Source organism: Symphalangus syndactylus, chromosome 5, assembly GCF_028878055.3.
Source record: "Symphalangus syndactylus isolate Jambi chromosome 5, NHGRI_mSymSyn1-v2.1_pri, whole genome shotgun sequence".
In the NCBI taxonomy this organism is placed as follows: domain Eukaryota; kingdom Metazoa; phylum Chordata; class Mammalia; order Primates; family Hylobatidae; genus Symphalangus; species Symphalangus syndactylus.
In genome coordinates, this window is record NC_072427.2 from 67,828,626 (window position 1) to 67,843,958 (window position 15,333).

At 35.3% G+C, this 15,333-nt stretch overlaps 1 protein-coding gene across 3 annotated transcripts in view; it reads right to left on the minus strand.

Moving 5' to 3' along the window:
- The window catches only part of ITPR2 (inositol 1,4,5-trisphosphate receptor type 2), a 506,561-nt gene that overhangs the window by 74,657 nt on the left and 416,571 nt on the right, over positions 1–15,333 (minus strand). For all 3 annotated transcript variants that reach the window (XM_055280315.2, XM_055280317.2, XM_055280318.2), the window contains 3 exons: positions 9,315–9,479; positions 5,601–5,796; positions 1,596–1,688 (listed from right to left, as the gene is read on the minus strand). In XM_055280315.2, coding sequence (XP_055136290.2) covers positions 1,596–1,688; positions 5,601–5,796; positions 9,315–9,479 — 454 coding nt within the window. The remainder of the gene's footprint in view (positions 1–1,595; positions 1,689–5,600; positions 5,797–9,314; positions 9,480–15,333) is intronic.

Genomic DNA, 15,333 nt, shown 5'->3' on the forward strand with positions numbered 1-15,333 from the left:
TCAAACTTGAGGACATGAAGGAGAAAAAATATATTGCTTGACAGAATCAGGATCCATACAGACATCATGAGGCTCATGGCACATTAGAACTGGAAGGGACCTGAGATCATCTGGGCAAAGACCTATCTATTCACTGGTGAAATTGCGACAACCTGGGATTATGGGCTGGCAGAAATATATAGAAAAAAATGCATGGGCTTCTATTTGAAATCCCAAACTCCTAATTATATGAGAACAGGGTGGCTGTTTATGACATGACAGCTGAACCAGTGAAGAATGGCATTTTAGCCAAGAGTCAGCCAAATATAGGTCAAGAGTGTGATGTGGTTCTAAACTCCAGTATCCAGAATAAGACAGCACCTTTCAACTGCTTGCCCTGGAGTATAATGGCAGTAGTCACTGTTACAGTATGTGAGGAAGGCTGAAGAAATTGGAGGTGTTTAGATTGGAGGATGCAAATAACAGGATTTTAGAAACTGCAGAGCACAATAATGCTATATGAGTCAAGAATGAGCTGGTTCTTATTGTTAGCCTTGACTGGGAGAGCAGGCGGCAGGGGAGAGAAGTGCTGGTGACAGCTGTCCACAGTGCCTATGGCTGCTGGGACACTGGATGGAACGTATTCATGTGCTTAATTCTCTCTTTAGGTCAAGAAGCATAAAATACTTAGTCAGTAGAAGGGTCTATTCATTACTGCTCAAGCAATAGTCCAACATCTCAAGGAAAAGGCCGTTTAGGAAAGAAAGCACTATCATTACGACCAGACAAACAGTGTGGTCCCAGATGGAAACTGGGGAACTCCACACTTACACTATGCTCAACTCTTTCTTCCCTTATCTGTCCTAAGTCTAACTTTGCCCTCTGTAGATACAACACATCAACTCCTACTAAATCTGCTCCTGTTTGTATATGACAACCCTTAAGATATTTGAAGACATACACTCCCTAAATCTTTGCTGCTTCAGGAAACAGGTCACTAATTTCTTCTACAGTTTATTATATATGACACATGCCATAGTTTCCAGCCTGCCACATCCTATGAGATCAATTCAGAGTTTAAAAAATTATTTTTATATGTATGGTTCCATTTGATCCTGTGGAGGCAGGGAGTTTCATTCTCATTCTCTCTCTAGAGAGAGACAGATAGGCAGGGAAGTCATCGGAACAAAGTCCAGGAAATTTTCATAACTCGTCCAAGACATAGAGCTAGAGAGCGTCAAGTCCAGGATTATTACCGAGTCTTTTGAGTTATAAGCCCATGCTCTTCCCGATCCTGTGTTAAAGGCTACACAGCTAAAAGGGACTCACTTAGTGTAGTTTGCAATATGGTAATAGAATCTTCAGCAGCACATACCACAGGGTAAATGTGCTAAATCCTCCTGAATAAAACAATATAAGGAACAGGAGAGGGGTACAAAATGACCAATGTGGGAATCTTTTCTCCAGTTCAAATCATCTTTGTTCTTTTACTCTCTATTCTTCTATATAAATCCATCATGAAATTTGTAGAGCAACTCCCTAAGAGGTAATAATATTTACCAAATAAAACTTCAGAGACATGAAGTTCATACTGACCCAGAGTCCTTTCTACAAACCTGTATTTGAAGCTGGAATTGTGGGTGAACAGTTCTCCTTGGCACATGCTTCCATCATGGTAGTAAAAGTCATAGCAGGCACTTGATGACTGCCTAAGAAAATACAAAGTAGTATATAATATAGAGTCAATATGCACATGATGAAAACTGAACCTACAGTTCTAAAGATATTAAAGGCATTCATACTCCACCTTAGCTGTGTTCCTAAAGTCCTGGGAAGTTAGTATGGAATTCTGAACACCGTTTTGCCTATTGAAGTAATTTTATAAATGGAGAATAGCTTCATAGGCCAACCCACTAAAAGCCTTTTATAACTTTTTTAAGTGGTTGAGATAAAGCATCAATACTGTAGACCTTTACAACCATGTGTAATACTGTTTCTATGGGCAAACTCATTCAGGGTTCTGACTTGGGATACCAGGAACGTATTCCCCTCTATGCAGTTGGCAGTCTCTGAGCCCTAAGCCACTGGTCCCTACAGCTGAGGCAGGGACTGCTGCTGGTAGTAGTTCTAATGGTCAGATACAGGCTCTAGAGAACTAAGGGCATCATATGCTTGAGGGGCAAGAATCTTTTGCCAGATCTGTGTTCAGGATCTTCTATTCTTCCATAGTCCCCAGGAATCCATCTGCTTCCTGGCTCACCACCTATTTCCCTGACCCAGAATAGAATAGAAAACAGTCACCCTCCTATTTGTATGAAACAATGTTTCATTTTTTAAAATGTTGTTTTTGTTAGTAACAAATATGAAGTAAAGAGGTTCCTCTCAAACCTATGTTTCACATAGAGCCATCAAGGGAAGTCTTCATGATGGAGAGACAAGGGTGGGTCCAGTTGTAGCTACAAAGGCTATAGCAGTATTGAAGTGAATTTCCCAGCAATGCCACACCATGATCACCCCTGACTCTGACTAATCAGCTGAGATGGGGTAGAAATGGCAAAGGAAAGCTGGAGTTTGGAGGAAACATGAGGAGGAGGAGGCAGAGTGAGGCTGGGGTTGCCAGCCACACGAACACTGGAGCTGAGAGAGTTAGTGTCCTCCCCAGAAAGGGTCCACAGATTTACCTCCATCCCCTGAGGGTGGGCACATCCCCATTAACCCTGAGTTGAGGGTGGGTGGGTGTGGGGGGTCAGAAAGTGAGAGGAGAAGAGTGTGCCCTGTGGCCACTCCCTTATTTAATACTTACTGAAGCATCCTGCTAGGCTCCACAGGCCCAGAGCTAAGGCCTGGGAGAACAACAGTCAACTAGAGGACATGGAGAGATATAGACACAATTATAATTGACTGGATACAGTGAAGTACAGATTTTTTTTAATGTAATACATTAGAGGAGGAAGAAGTGAATTCTAGGAGGGGGAAAAAAACCCAGAAACCTTTTTGGAAAAGGGTCCATCTAAAGGAGTCATAGGACTTAGATTCATCAAGGTAAGGCAGGGAGCAAAGGGGGGTGATTCTAGGTGCAATCTGTCTGACAAAAGGCGCAGAGGTCAATGAAGGCATGGACCAGCCAGAGTGACCAGAGCTACCAGCCACTACTTTAAACCAAGAACCCCACATGCAGTGCAGATCCGAAGGCTGTGAACCAATGAGAGACAGTGAGAGCTATGGTTGGAATGAGTAATTTGGGCAGGCAGAAGAGAGGCTGTAGGTGGGAAAGCCACATAGGCGGCTCCAGCAGAATTCTGGGTGAGTGGAAATGAAGGTGAGAAACAGGAGGATGGCCCTGAAAATGGGGAAGAGGGACAGGTGTGGGCGAGAGAAACTGTCACCTCCACTTCTCAACAGATCCTTCTCTCTAAGTTCACAGACTTTTCTAAGACACTAATTTCCTGAACATTGCTCAAGTGGCGGCTACTTCATCTATCAAGCCAGATTCCTCTGGTCCTACAGGCAGGATCTGCATTTCCAACGGCATTTGCCAATTACTCATCCTCTACTCTCACAGGGCCCTGTGATGGCTTTACCATTCAGCTTTAGAACTCTCAACCTCCCCTGGTTGCTCCCACCAACTGATTTTCTGATCTTTTCTTCTCATTCGCTAAAGAGTTGCATATTTCTCTGCACTCCAAATTTCACTGGCTACCCAGAGATGCCATCAATAATGTCACTCAATATACATAGTCAACTTTGCAAGTAAATAGTGTCCAATACATCAAAGAATAAACTTAGCACTATGTATCAATAGAGACAACATATGGCATTAGAAATGAGATCTGAAATATTATGAAAACAAGGGTGTTTTTCCTAGGGCATCATGTCATGTATAATCTCAGTCTATGAAACAAACACTCTTAATCTATGAATAATCAAGGGTTTAACTTTGTTAACTGTTCCCATATGCTGGGTTTTCATAGTATTTATAAAAGCTTTATTTAGCAGCATTCTATATGAATGTGTATCAATATTTTTAGTAAAGAGCTTGAAACTTCTGGTCTACTGTTGCCCATTTTGTAAAAAACAAAAAAAGAAAACAGGCATTTTTCCAAAGAAAATATTTATACTCATAACACAATGATAACCAAGTTACTTTTTAAATAGCACAAAATATTTACCACTTGATTCATAAGACAATAACTACTGCATACATTTTGAATTCATAAATTATGATTCAGCTTTAGACTCAATCTGTACTGAGTTACTCAATGTCATCATGCCTCCAATCTAGTAAGTTATTAATGTGGAGGTTTTGGGAAGCAGATAGTCTATATATATATATATATATATATATATATATATACACACACACACACACACACACAAACACACACACACACACACATACACACACACAAATACAAGTCCCTATATTTATACCTGTAAAACTCTGGGAAAAGTAACATTTAAGGAAGAAGAACAAGAAAGACAGTAACAGAAAATACTTTATGTTCCTGTGAATAAAGACTAATACCTAGGTATAAAATTCAGGACAGTCTCAAGTTTAATAACTTCCAGTCCACATATATGATGTTTCCATTCTGTGCTTTGATGACTGAGACTTACTAATAGACTTAAATGCCATAATCTAAGTACTACCATATATCATCAATTTAATAATTAAGAAATGTTTGTTAAAGGCAAGACAGAATATCATTTGCAAGGCATCACTAATTAAATCCTAGTTTTATATTTAATGGTTTGAGGAGAAAGAGTGTCATATTTTGCTTTCCATTCTCTGCAACCCATAGTCAGCAGAATCACCCAGAGAAACCATTAGCAAAGTACAGAACTATGATTTCTACCCAGCAAAGCAGGGGAGGAGGAAAAAGAATAATAAGCTTCAGAAGCTTAACCAAAACAACACAAGGTAGGAAAGGGGGAAAAACACTTTAGAAAGCTTAATAAATAAAAAAATCAAAATAACACAGAGAGAATAAAGCCTTACACCACAGGAATCACACTCATTATAAATGGATGGTGCCTAACCAGTCACGACAAAAATAGAGTATAGAAATTCTGAAAGTCACACACTGATAGATTTGGTCCATTAATCCCAATATTTTGAGCATGTCTTCCTTCTTTTGCTCAATATGTTGAGCAAATTTCTTATGATCTGGTGGTTTCAAATCAAAGCATTTATCATTTTCAGTTATTTAAGTATAATATGATATACTATGATCAAACATGTATGGAATAATGATTGTGAATGATGCTAGCTGTTATTTTTGGGGAGACAGGGAAAAAGAGGAGGAAAAGATTTTTAAAGTTATTATCCTGCACTGAAGTTGGTGACTATCTTTTGGAATATAGTCAGCTTTATTGAAACTTTCTTACCGAGTGAGCTGGGATGTTGTTTCTCATGTAAGTATTTCCCTATACACATTGACAGCTAATATGCAGCCTAAGAGTACTTCACATTCCTGACTCTTAGTAGTAAACAAAACATATTCTCAAAGGAATAAAAGAAAACATTTCCTCCATTCGTGTTTATCTGTAATCCTGTTAACAAGCTACACACAAGTCATATCTGCCATCAGAGAAACCTCATTCAGTGGTAATAGCAATACCTGTAACAGGAGTTCGGTTTTTCAGTCTATCAACTTCCATAGTGAAGTCATCCTTCAAAAAAAGGAACCCAATAATGGAAAACAGGTAGACGAGGATGAGAGCCAGGACTGCAGTTAGAATAATAGAGCGGCCATTTCGTGTGACACTTTTTATGACATTCAGCAAAGTCTCTTCTCTGTACACCAAATCAAAAAGCTACAAAGATAAAGAAAACACTAATAAGAAAAGAAGGCATTGGAGGAAAAGATGAACAAACAAAAATATAATTACAAATACAAATGCAAGCCATTCTAGTTTATATACAAAGAAATAACCTAAACCACCTTAAAATGAACCAAAGTATTTATTTCTTCTCCAGCTGGAATATATTAATAAACTGTTTTTCTATAAAGATACATCGAGCACAACATACAATGTGCATCTGTTGGTTTCATAACATAATATCAATTTACTAAAACATTAGAGAAATAGCTTAGTTTTAAATTTGAATTCAGACAAGTTATATTGTACTTTACCAGCTTGGCTACTTATTCACTTATTCTTTATTTTTGGTCTTACTGATATTCTGCAGTTACTTCTGGAATATGTAAAATGGCTTAAGTGAGAATGCTGAATTAGGTCCTCATTACTTAATCAAGGGATTAGAGGTGAAATTGTAAGAATAGTTTCATGAGTCTGATGCAGTGGGAAAAGTATGAAATTTAAAAATATCTGGGAAATGCAAACATCCTTCCTTAGTAACAGGGTATAATGAGGAAAAAACCTATTACTTTAGTATACACTTTTGGAAACGGAAGTATAAACAAAAATATAATATGTAATTTTGCTAATTGATTTTCTCTAATAGGTTACTACCTATTTTGTCTTCAGTAGTAGAAAATCTATGCACTAGTCAAGCTATGTGTTTGCAATCTGTGGCAGACACTAAGGACAATTTTATTTATTGCTACATTATAAAGTTGAAATTATACATTAGAAAGCACATGTTTTATTATTAAAATCTGGTTAAATGCAACAAAATCATGTTCACTTTTAGAAAGGTAAAAATATCTGTTTGGAAATGAATACTATTTTTAAAATTGGAATAATTGGGGTTTGTCTTCTATCTGTGGACAGTAATTAGAGTTTCTGAACTGGCTGAAATGATCAATTATGTGTCATACACCCCTTCAGGACCTTGTCTATTTTTTTTTCTGAGTACTGAGGGTTATACAGTTACTGTCCAATTTAATTGTAGTCTTGCAAATAATTGCTGTCTAGATATTAACTTGTTTGCTCACCTATGGAAACTGCTATTTTATGATGGTTAAATTTTTTAAAAGTTTATTTTGCTATCCATTTACCTCCTGGAAGGAACAGCCAGCTTTAGAAATAAAGTCAATATTCTTCAGTACAGACAAATTAACTAATGTACATTCAACTTCCAAATTGTCGACACTGTGGCTTATTAAATTTATTTAAGCAGTAAGTTGACATAGTCGAGATTTTTCTTTAAGTTAACTCGGCAGAGGTTTAAAGAAAAAAAAATCTGGCAATGTGCTGTAGGTCAGCTCTAGAGAAAGTTTATAGCTTTCAGGAGCTCCTGGGATGCTTGCTAAAAATGCATATGCCTGGGTTCCGTTCTAGGCCCATGGAATCAGAATCTTACAAAAGCTGTTGACATTGGGCAGGCTGATTGTTCTTTCTATTTATTTCTGAAAACAAAATCTAGAGTGTGGTTTTTATTATTCTGGATAAAGGACTGACAATTGTGGGTACAGCAGGGAATTCATATTCAAATTTTTTTCAAATATAAAAAATCTTTTAAAAATATGCTTACATACGATTTTTGGTATTACGTATATTACAATTTTCTTCTAGTCCTCTAAACATCAAAATGGACTATATCCTTTTCAGAACCAACCCAATAAAAACAAACTAGCATCAATATTGTAAGATTTGAAAGATAAAAGACCAGAGGAAAATACAATTAGAACATGGGGTTAATAAAAACATAAACGTGTACATCATTTCACGTGTTTTCCATATTATCTGATATGGTTTGGCTCTGTGTCTCCACCCAAATTTCATCTCAAATTGTAATTGCCATGTGTCAGGGGAAGGACCCAGTGGGAGGTGATTGGATCATGGGGGTGGTTTCCCTCATGCTGTTCTTGAGATGGTGAGGGAGTTCTCTGGAGATCTGATGGTTTTAAAAGTGGCAGTTTCCCCTGCGCTCTCCTCTCTCTCTTCTGCCACCATGTAAGATATGCCTTGCTTCCCCTTCACCTTCCACCATGATTGTAAGTTTCCTTAGGCCTCCCCAGCCATGTGGAACTGTGAATCAATTAAACCTCTTTTGTTTATAAATTACTCAGTCTCAGGTAGTATCTTCATAGCAGTGTGAGAACGGACTAACACATTATCTGTTTAATGGATCTTGATATTCCTATCCATTTTATAAACAAGAAAGTTGAGCACAAAAGTATTATAAACTCTTCAAATTGCATTCATTAAATGGGTATAGTTTTCTGTATGTCAGTCATACTTCAGTAAAGTGGTTTAAAAATTATAGAATATTACATGTCAGTCAGGTAAAAGTGCTGGGTATAATAGGACTTTATATATCACAGACAGGTTAAAAAATGAACTTTTTCTGGTGAATCAGGGCAAAAAGAATTCATTTAGATTGTTAGAACAGAAAAAAACATCTGTTGCTGAATAATCTAACTTAACTGCCTATAAGTTTATATGAAAATATAATAGACAAATCTACTCTTTACTGTGGCTCTTTCAAATGTTTGAGGGTATATGGAAAATTGGCCTCATTTCAGTCTTCTCAAATGGGTGTGCTAGATAATAGGGAGGCAGGAGGTGCTGGATTTGTCCCTCATGACTCAGGCAAATTCCTCAACAAAATGTTTTTAGATGTTTAACTTGTTTTCAGGGATCATCTTACTGGACAATGCTCTCCACTGCATGCCAACTACGAACTGGAAAGATAAATAAACTGTTCCTATGGCATCATGATGGTAACCTGGTAGTGCTTTTTAAGTTTCAAAACATTATCACATATTTGTATTGACTCCTCTCCTGGTTTATGGCTATAAACCAGTACATATGTAGGCAGGTAAATCAGAATTTTTTTAAAAAGCAACCTTTAGAAAAAAATCTGAAAGAGCCACTTAATGAGTTAAATATATGTAGATAAGTTTAACAGCAATGACATATTAAACCAAAAACTATAAGACTGTTCTTAAAACAACTGTCTCTTTGCTATGATGGTTTTTTTTAATCCCCCTCATTTTACTTATATGCTATTCTAAAAGTACACATAATTTTTGATATTATAAATAAAATACAATGATTTCAGTATCTAAGAAAATATACCCCTATTTTGTCTCCCACACTGTAGAGAATCTTTAAATGTAAAGGGAAATATTAGTTGGCTGAAAGCAAAAGCAGCCCTTGTCATGTGAAGCCTGGGTCAAGAGGTGGGGTGACTCGTTGCTTCTCAGAGAGGAAATAAAGAACTCCACCACCTGTGTGGTTTCCCAAAGAAGAAAGACTACAAATGATAATAATTCACGCTTTTCCTAGGAAATTCTAAAAATAACATAATTTGTCCTAAATGTCAGGCTTTGCTTAAAAAATATAATCAAAGGAAGAGGCATAAGAAGCAGCAGCATTGTGTACTTTTTCAGCAGTGATTGTCCACATAGAGATGTACTCACCAGGAAGCTATAGAAGAATTCATGAACAAAAAGGCCCAGCATGCAAACCAGGACATACGCCACGTGATAGAGAAAGGCCATATCCAGGATGACTGCTCGGTACCCACGGGTGAACGTGCCACGATTTCCAACAAAACTCACCAGAAAAACAATTTTATTACAAAGCTAAAGGGAGGAAAGGATTAGAGATTACTGTCTTATTTATCCTGAAACTCACATGGATGAAAACTATTATTCATAAAGTACATGACTTTTTGACATGGATGAAACTATTATTCATTAAAATCTATGACTTTTTGACATGGATGAAAACTATTATTCATAAAGTCCATGACTTTTTTCATAATTTCTCATTTTGTAGGTCTTCAGCATTGCTTACAAATTGGCATGTAAACATAATACATGCAAAACTTGCATCCTTTGCAGTTCCAGGAAGAGAGAGAATGGTAAGAGACTATGCAATCAAGACAGGTCTGGATTTAAATCTTGGCTCTTCCATTACTGTTGTGTGACCTAGTTCATGCAGCTGAAGGCTTTGATGGTTTATTCTGAAAAACTGGAATAAAAGAATTTCCACCTCATAGAACCCCTCAGAGGATTAAATGATATAATACATATGAAGTCCTTAATACAATGACTCCTAAAAATATTACTCTTATTATATTTTTATAGTAAATATGTAAAATGTTTTTATTATACTGTAAATATAACAGAAAAATATCTTTTCAGGAAATATCCAGAGATCTGTTCTTGATTTCGTGTTTTTATCATGAACTTTGTCTGCTGAGTACTATTTTAAACAAGTAAGTGATTAAAATTATTTGTGCATTTAATTTACTTTATATACATGGAAAATATAAATATACTTATATACCTGAGTTAAAATAAATATAATGTATATATATATTTTCTAAGCCCTATGTGTGATAATAATTCAGTAAACATTTTAGAGTGTTTATTATGCTTCTGACTATGTACAGTATTTATATTCAAACCACATTTTATATTGCCTTTTGTGGCATAATTTTGGAATGTAGAAATTTATACTGAGATCCTTTGGCAATAACAACGATGTGTGTGCACTGATTTATAAACTTAGCACCACCTATTTAGTTCTAGAATCACTGCAGTAGTTATAAACCAAAGAGCCAATGTGTCTTAGTCATCAAGGAAAGAATTACAGATTTCAAGGGTTTACAGTTTGCTCTTCCTAATTGTTCCGAGTTCTTTAGGTTATCTACTGGAACCGTATTTGTCCTTAAATGTCCAATCTTAACTTTGGAAAAACAGATTGCTTTTCGCAACATTGTCGATTTGTTCAATATATATTAACAAATTATCGAGTGATTTTTAAATAACATAAGAAGGACCATAACACTTTGAAGTAGATGCAAAATTCGAGGGATTGGAAAACCTTTTCCTTTCAATTTCTGAAGTTCAAATCAATACAGATGAAGTGAGAAATGGGTTACTATTACATGTTTTGAAGAGCCAACCAAATTAACAATATAGCAACTAAAAAGGCCAAACCTTTCCTAAATTTCTCCCCTGCTGATTAAGTATCCTGTCAATAATCAATGTTATCATTTCATTCATATCTTATTTCACTGTTTAGTGTTTCATCATCAATATTTTATGCTATTATTAAGTATAGCTGTAGCATAATGAATGTATTTATATTTTCTGCCCAAGAGCAGGTTTAATATTATAAGAAGTTATTATTTAAAAACCCAGGAAATATATAAAAATACTAATCTATATGATGTATTTAACAATAAACACCCCTGAAAATGGTGAAAAAGAGAGTGTCCAGAAGAAGCCATATTCAGTAGTCAATTATTTAAATTGTTTTGAATGCCATTATTTAAATTTGTACTATTTACTTTGATTCATCCACCAGAGTTCATCAATATGAAATAGAAATAAGTTGTATACAAATAAAATTAATAATTGGAGTTGTGAGTTTTCAGAAAGACGAATGATATGTTTAAGACACATTGTTTATATGATTTCTAATTCTCTAAATGAAATCATAAAAATTATGCAGAAAAACTATTTATAAGCTCCATATACTGAGGAAAAAAAATACACTGAATTTAAATTCTCAAAAAGAACAATACATTTGATTTCTCAAATAATGCAAAAACAAGGCACATTTCTTCCTAAAAGGGACTCTGCCATTTTCACCTGAAAAATAAAGATTTGCCTTATTTGTTTTCAGGTTTTGGTTTTTGTTTTATTTTTGAACCTTGATCTAGAGCTTGATGAATAGATTCTCTTTCCTAAGTCTTGACGTGGAGTGGAGTTGATAACCAACAGCGGCGTCTACCTATTTCTGTTGAGATAAAAAACAGGGAACTTGGTGTCCTTTTGTTTTAAAGTGTTCATATGAAGGGGAAATATGTGCAAGAATAAATGATTTGGGTGGGAAAGAAGTTGAGCTGTGAATTCTCCTTTCTTCATGAAACTTACAAATTGTTTTCATATAGCATTTTCCATGAAAGCTTGGAATATTTATGCCAAGAATGAGCAAGTTGCTAAAACAGTCTCCCTTTTCATGTCATGAAAAAGTTAACATCGTCTAACCAGTCCTTCATTTGTCAATGCCATTATAGCAAGGGTCCATGTAGGTGACGAAAAGTGGATGGTGTGCCCAGGAAATTGGGCAAGATGGTCACAAGGCTCTTCTGAGCTGGTGCTAAGAGGTTCCTCAAGTCAACACACAAATTTCAATTTCAAGGACCATAACTGTCCTATATATATATTTTTTCTTACTCTGTCTATTATTCAAAGCCATCCCTGATACAGTTTTTGTTGGGGATGAGGTGAATTGTGTGACAGTGGGGAAAGGTATGGAATTGAAACAGCATCAATGCAAGCTTTGGGACAGTCTTTAAAAAATGATAATACACCATCCAAATGATTTACCAATAGGTATTCTAAAAAAAAAAGCAAAATTAATGTTTGTTTGTTAATTAATGTATACTAAAGTTCATTACATTTACTTAAATTTATTTAATTAAATTATCTATTTGCTAATTATTTATGAAATATTACTATTTACTAAATAACTAAATTACTTACTAATTATTTACTAAATTATTAATATACTTAATTTAATTTAGTTAATAATTTAGTAAATAACTAGTAAATAATTTAACTAATTAGTTAAACTATAAAGTATATATGAAAATACTACTTAATTATTTAACCAATAATATAACTATTATTATTGAATAATAATAAAATACTACTTTATTGAATAATTTAACTAATTATTTAATTAGATAATTTATTAGTTAAGTTATTCAAGAAAGTAGTGTTTTCATATATACTTTCTAGTTATTGATATGTCTTTGCAGGACTTTTAACAGTACAGTGTAGTGGAAAGACACTGAATTAGAAGGCGGGTCATCTGGTTCCAATCTTGGCTCTGCCACTAATTTCTTGCTTTGGTAAATCCTCCTGGTGTCTATAGGACTTAGTTTTCTCATATCTAAAGTGAAATGCCTAGAAGTGAACAATCCTTAAGCTCCCTCATAGCTGTAGAATTCTGTGTGATACCTTTAAATGTTATTATTTTATTTGATCACAGATATTTATAGCTGCTTTATCTTTGTCTTTACATTATTCATTTGGTCTTATTTGGTACTCTGTCCCTGATCAAGAATTCTATCCCCATCTTACATTGTTCCTATGGGAAAACATGACCTATTTTACAGGAATAAATTGTATAAAGAAAAAAAAGACTGTCTACTTATTTATCGAATAGTAAAATTGAATTTGTGATTTTCAACTCCATTACCATATTTTCATCAACCATGTAAGTTAAACTTCTTACTAAAAATGAGATGGTTTGATTCAAAAATCTCCATTTCAGGGGCATTACATCTACGGCAGGACAAGGTTCTAAGATCAATGTGTAAGGCAAAATTTGCATGCAGTCAAAATCACCCTGGAAATCTCCTAAATTGCTGACAAAACAGAACAGTAAGCACAGGTCATGTAAATGGTAGTGTATCTTACTAAATTCAGCTCATCCTACTTTAACCCCAGCATTGGAGCAGTTTTCTGTTTCTGCGACTAGAAGTAGTTAGGAGCATTCAGTGACTGTATTATATGAAAAAGGATATGTCTGTGTGTGTGGAGAGAGGGAGGGAGAGAGAGAGAGAGAGAGAAAATGAAAGTTGTTTACTCCGAATATATCACTGAATTTGTGTATGTTAAATGAACATATGGTGGAACTCAACCTTACGAATTAGCAGTAACATGAGACCTCCAGAAAGCTATCTACAAGTAAGTAAGTAGGGACATTACCCTATTAAATTTGAACACAGTGGCTCATTGTTAGTAGACTAGCTATCTGCTAAACTCCATTTGCTCCTTCTCTCTGCAAATGGTGAGACCCAGTTATTAAATGAATTACACATTTCCAGGTACTATTAGAAAGGAAAAATCATTGTAGATAAGAAGTTCAAAAGATATTAAAAGATCTTTTTGTGATATTTTACTACATTGTTATTTATTTAAAAATCTGAACAACAAAAGTTAATGGAGTGGTTAAACAGATTATATAACACCCATATGACTGGAAAAATATAGTTATTAAAATGAGGTTTACAAATAATTTTAACGATATGAAAGAATATTAAGTGACCCCAAATTTATAAAATATGTGCTTATACTTGTCAGAATAATATATTAATTTCCATTACCAATGCAAACTAACAGTGCATTGCAGACGGAAGAAAACTAGACTGGGTTATAAGATGTGCTTTATAACTGAGAAAAAAACACTTGAATTTTTTGAAATATCTCAAATATTGCGATCACTTCTGTGACAAGGCAAACTAGTTGAAATCTAGACCAACTCCTAGTTTTAGAAATGAATAAAGACAATAAAAAAGAAGCACCATAGTAAACAGAAACCAGTATTGAGTGGTTATAACACAGGTTGAGGCTTTTCCTCCCACTTGATTCCTTTTCCAAAAATAAGACTTTCTGCATTGGCTTAACATTGTGAAAGACAGAGTCCAGAAACAACTCCCTGAGAACTAAAATACAAATATTTTTACAATCATGAAAAGAATGTTCTACAATTAAAGGGTGCTTCATATATTATTACAGATAGTTGGTAAAGAGCTGCCGTTGTTACTATTCTATCATTATCACCATTATTAATCTTTTCTAAATCTTTTCAACTATCCCAGTGAAGACAGATCAGGCTTTAGTATCTTCCCTTCACTGATGAGAAGAATGAAATTCACAGTCTTGTTGATTTGCCTAAAGTCTAGAACTCTGATGGTTATTAAGGCAAAATTGTCAGGTAGATGTCTTCTTTTGTTTTTCTTATTTCTGATACCTATAGTTTTAGCACTTACAGTTTCACCTCTTACACAATGCAAACTTTTAAGTGTAAATTAAGTTAATAAATGTACTAAAACTTAAGGTACAAAATATGACTAATTGATGTTTTCATGTATTTATTTCCTACCTCCTGGGTAATGATAAACCATAGACAGCTTTGTAGTGAACTTGTTTTTTGGTTTTTGTTTTCGTTTTTTTGTTTTTTTTTTTTTGAGACAGAGTCTCACTCTGTCGCACAGGCTGGAGTGCAATGGCATGATCTCGGCTCACTGCAACCTCCACCTCCTGGGTTCAAGCGATTCTCCTGCCTCAGCCTCCTGAGCAGCTGGGATTACAGGCACGAGCCACCATGACCAGCTAATTTTTGTTTTGTTTTGTTTTTGAAACAGAATCCCATTTTGTCACCAAGGCGGTAGTGCAGTGGCCTGATGTCGGCTCAGTGCAACCTCTACCTCCTGGGTTCAAGCGATTCTCTGGCCTCAGCCTCTCGAGTAGCTGGGACTACAGGTGTGCACCACCATGCCATACTAATTTTTATATTTTTAGTAGAGACAGGGTTTCACCTTGTTGACCAGGCTGGTCACAAACTCCTGATATCGCGTGATCTGCCCACCTCAGCCTCTCAAAGTGCTGGGATTACAGGCATCAGTCA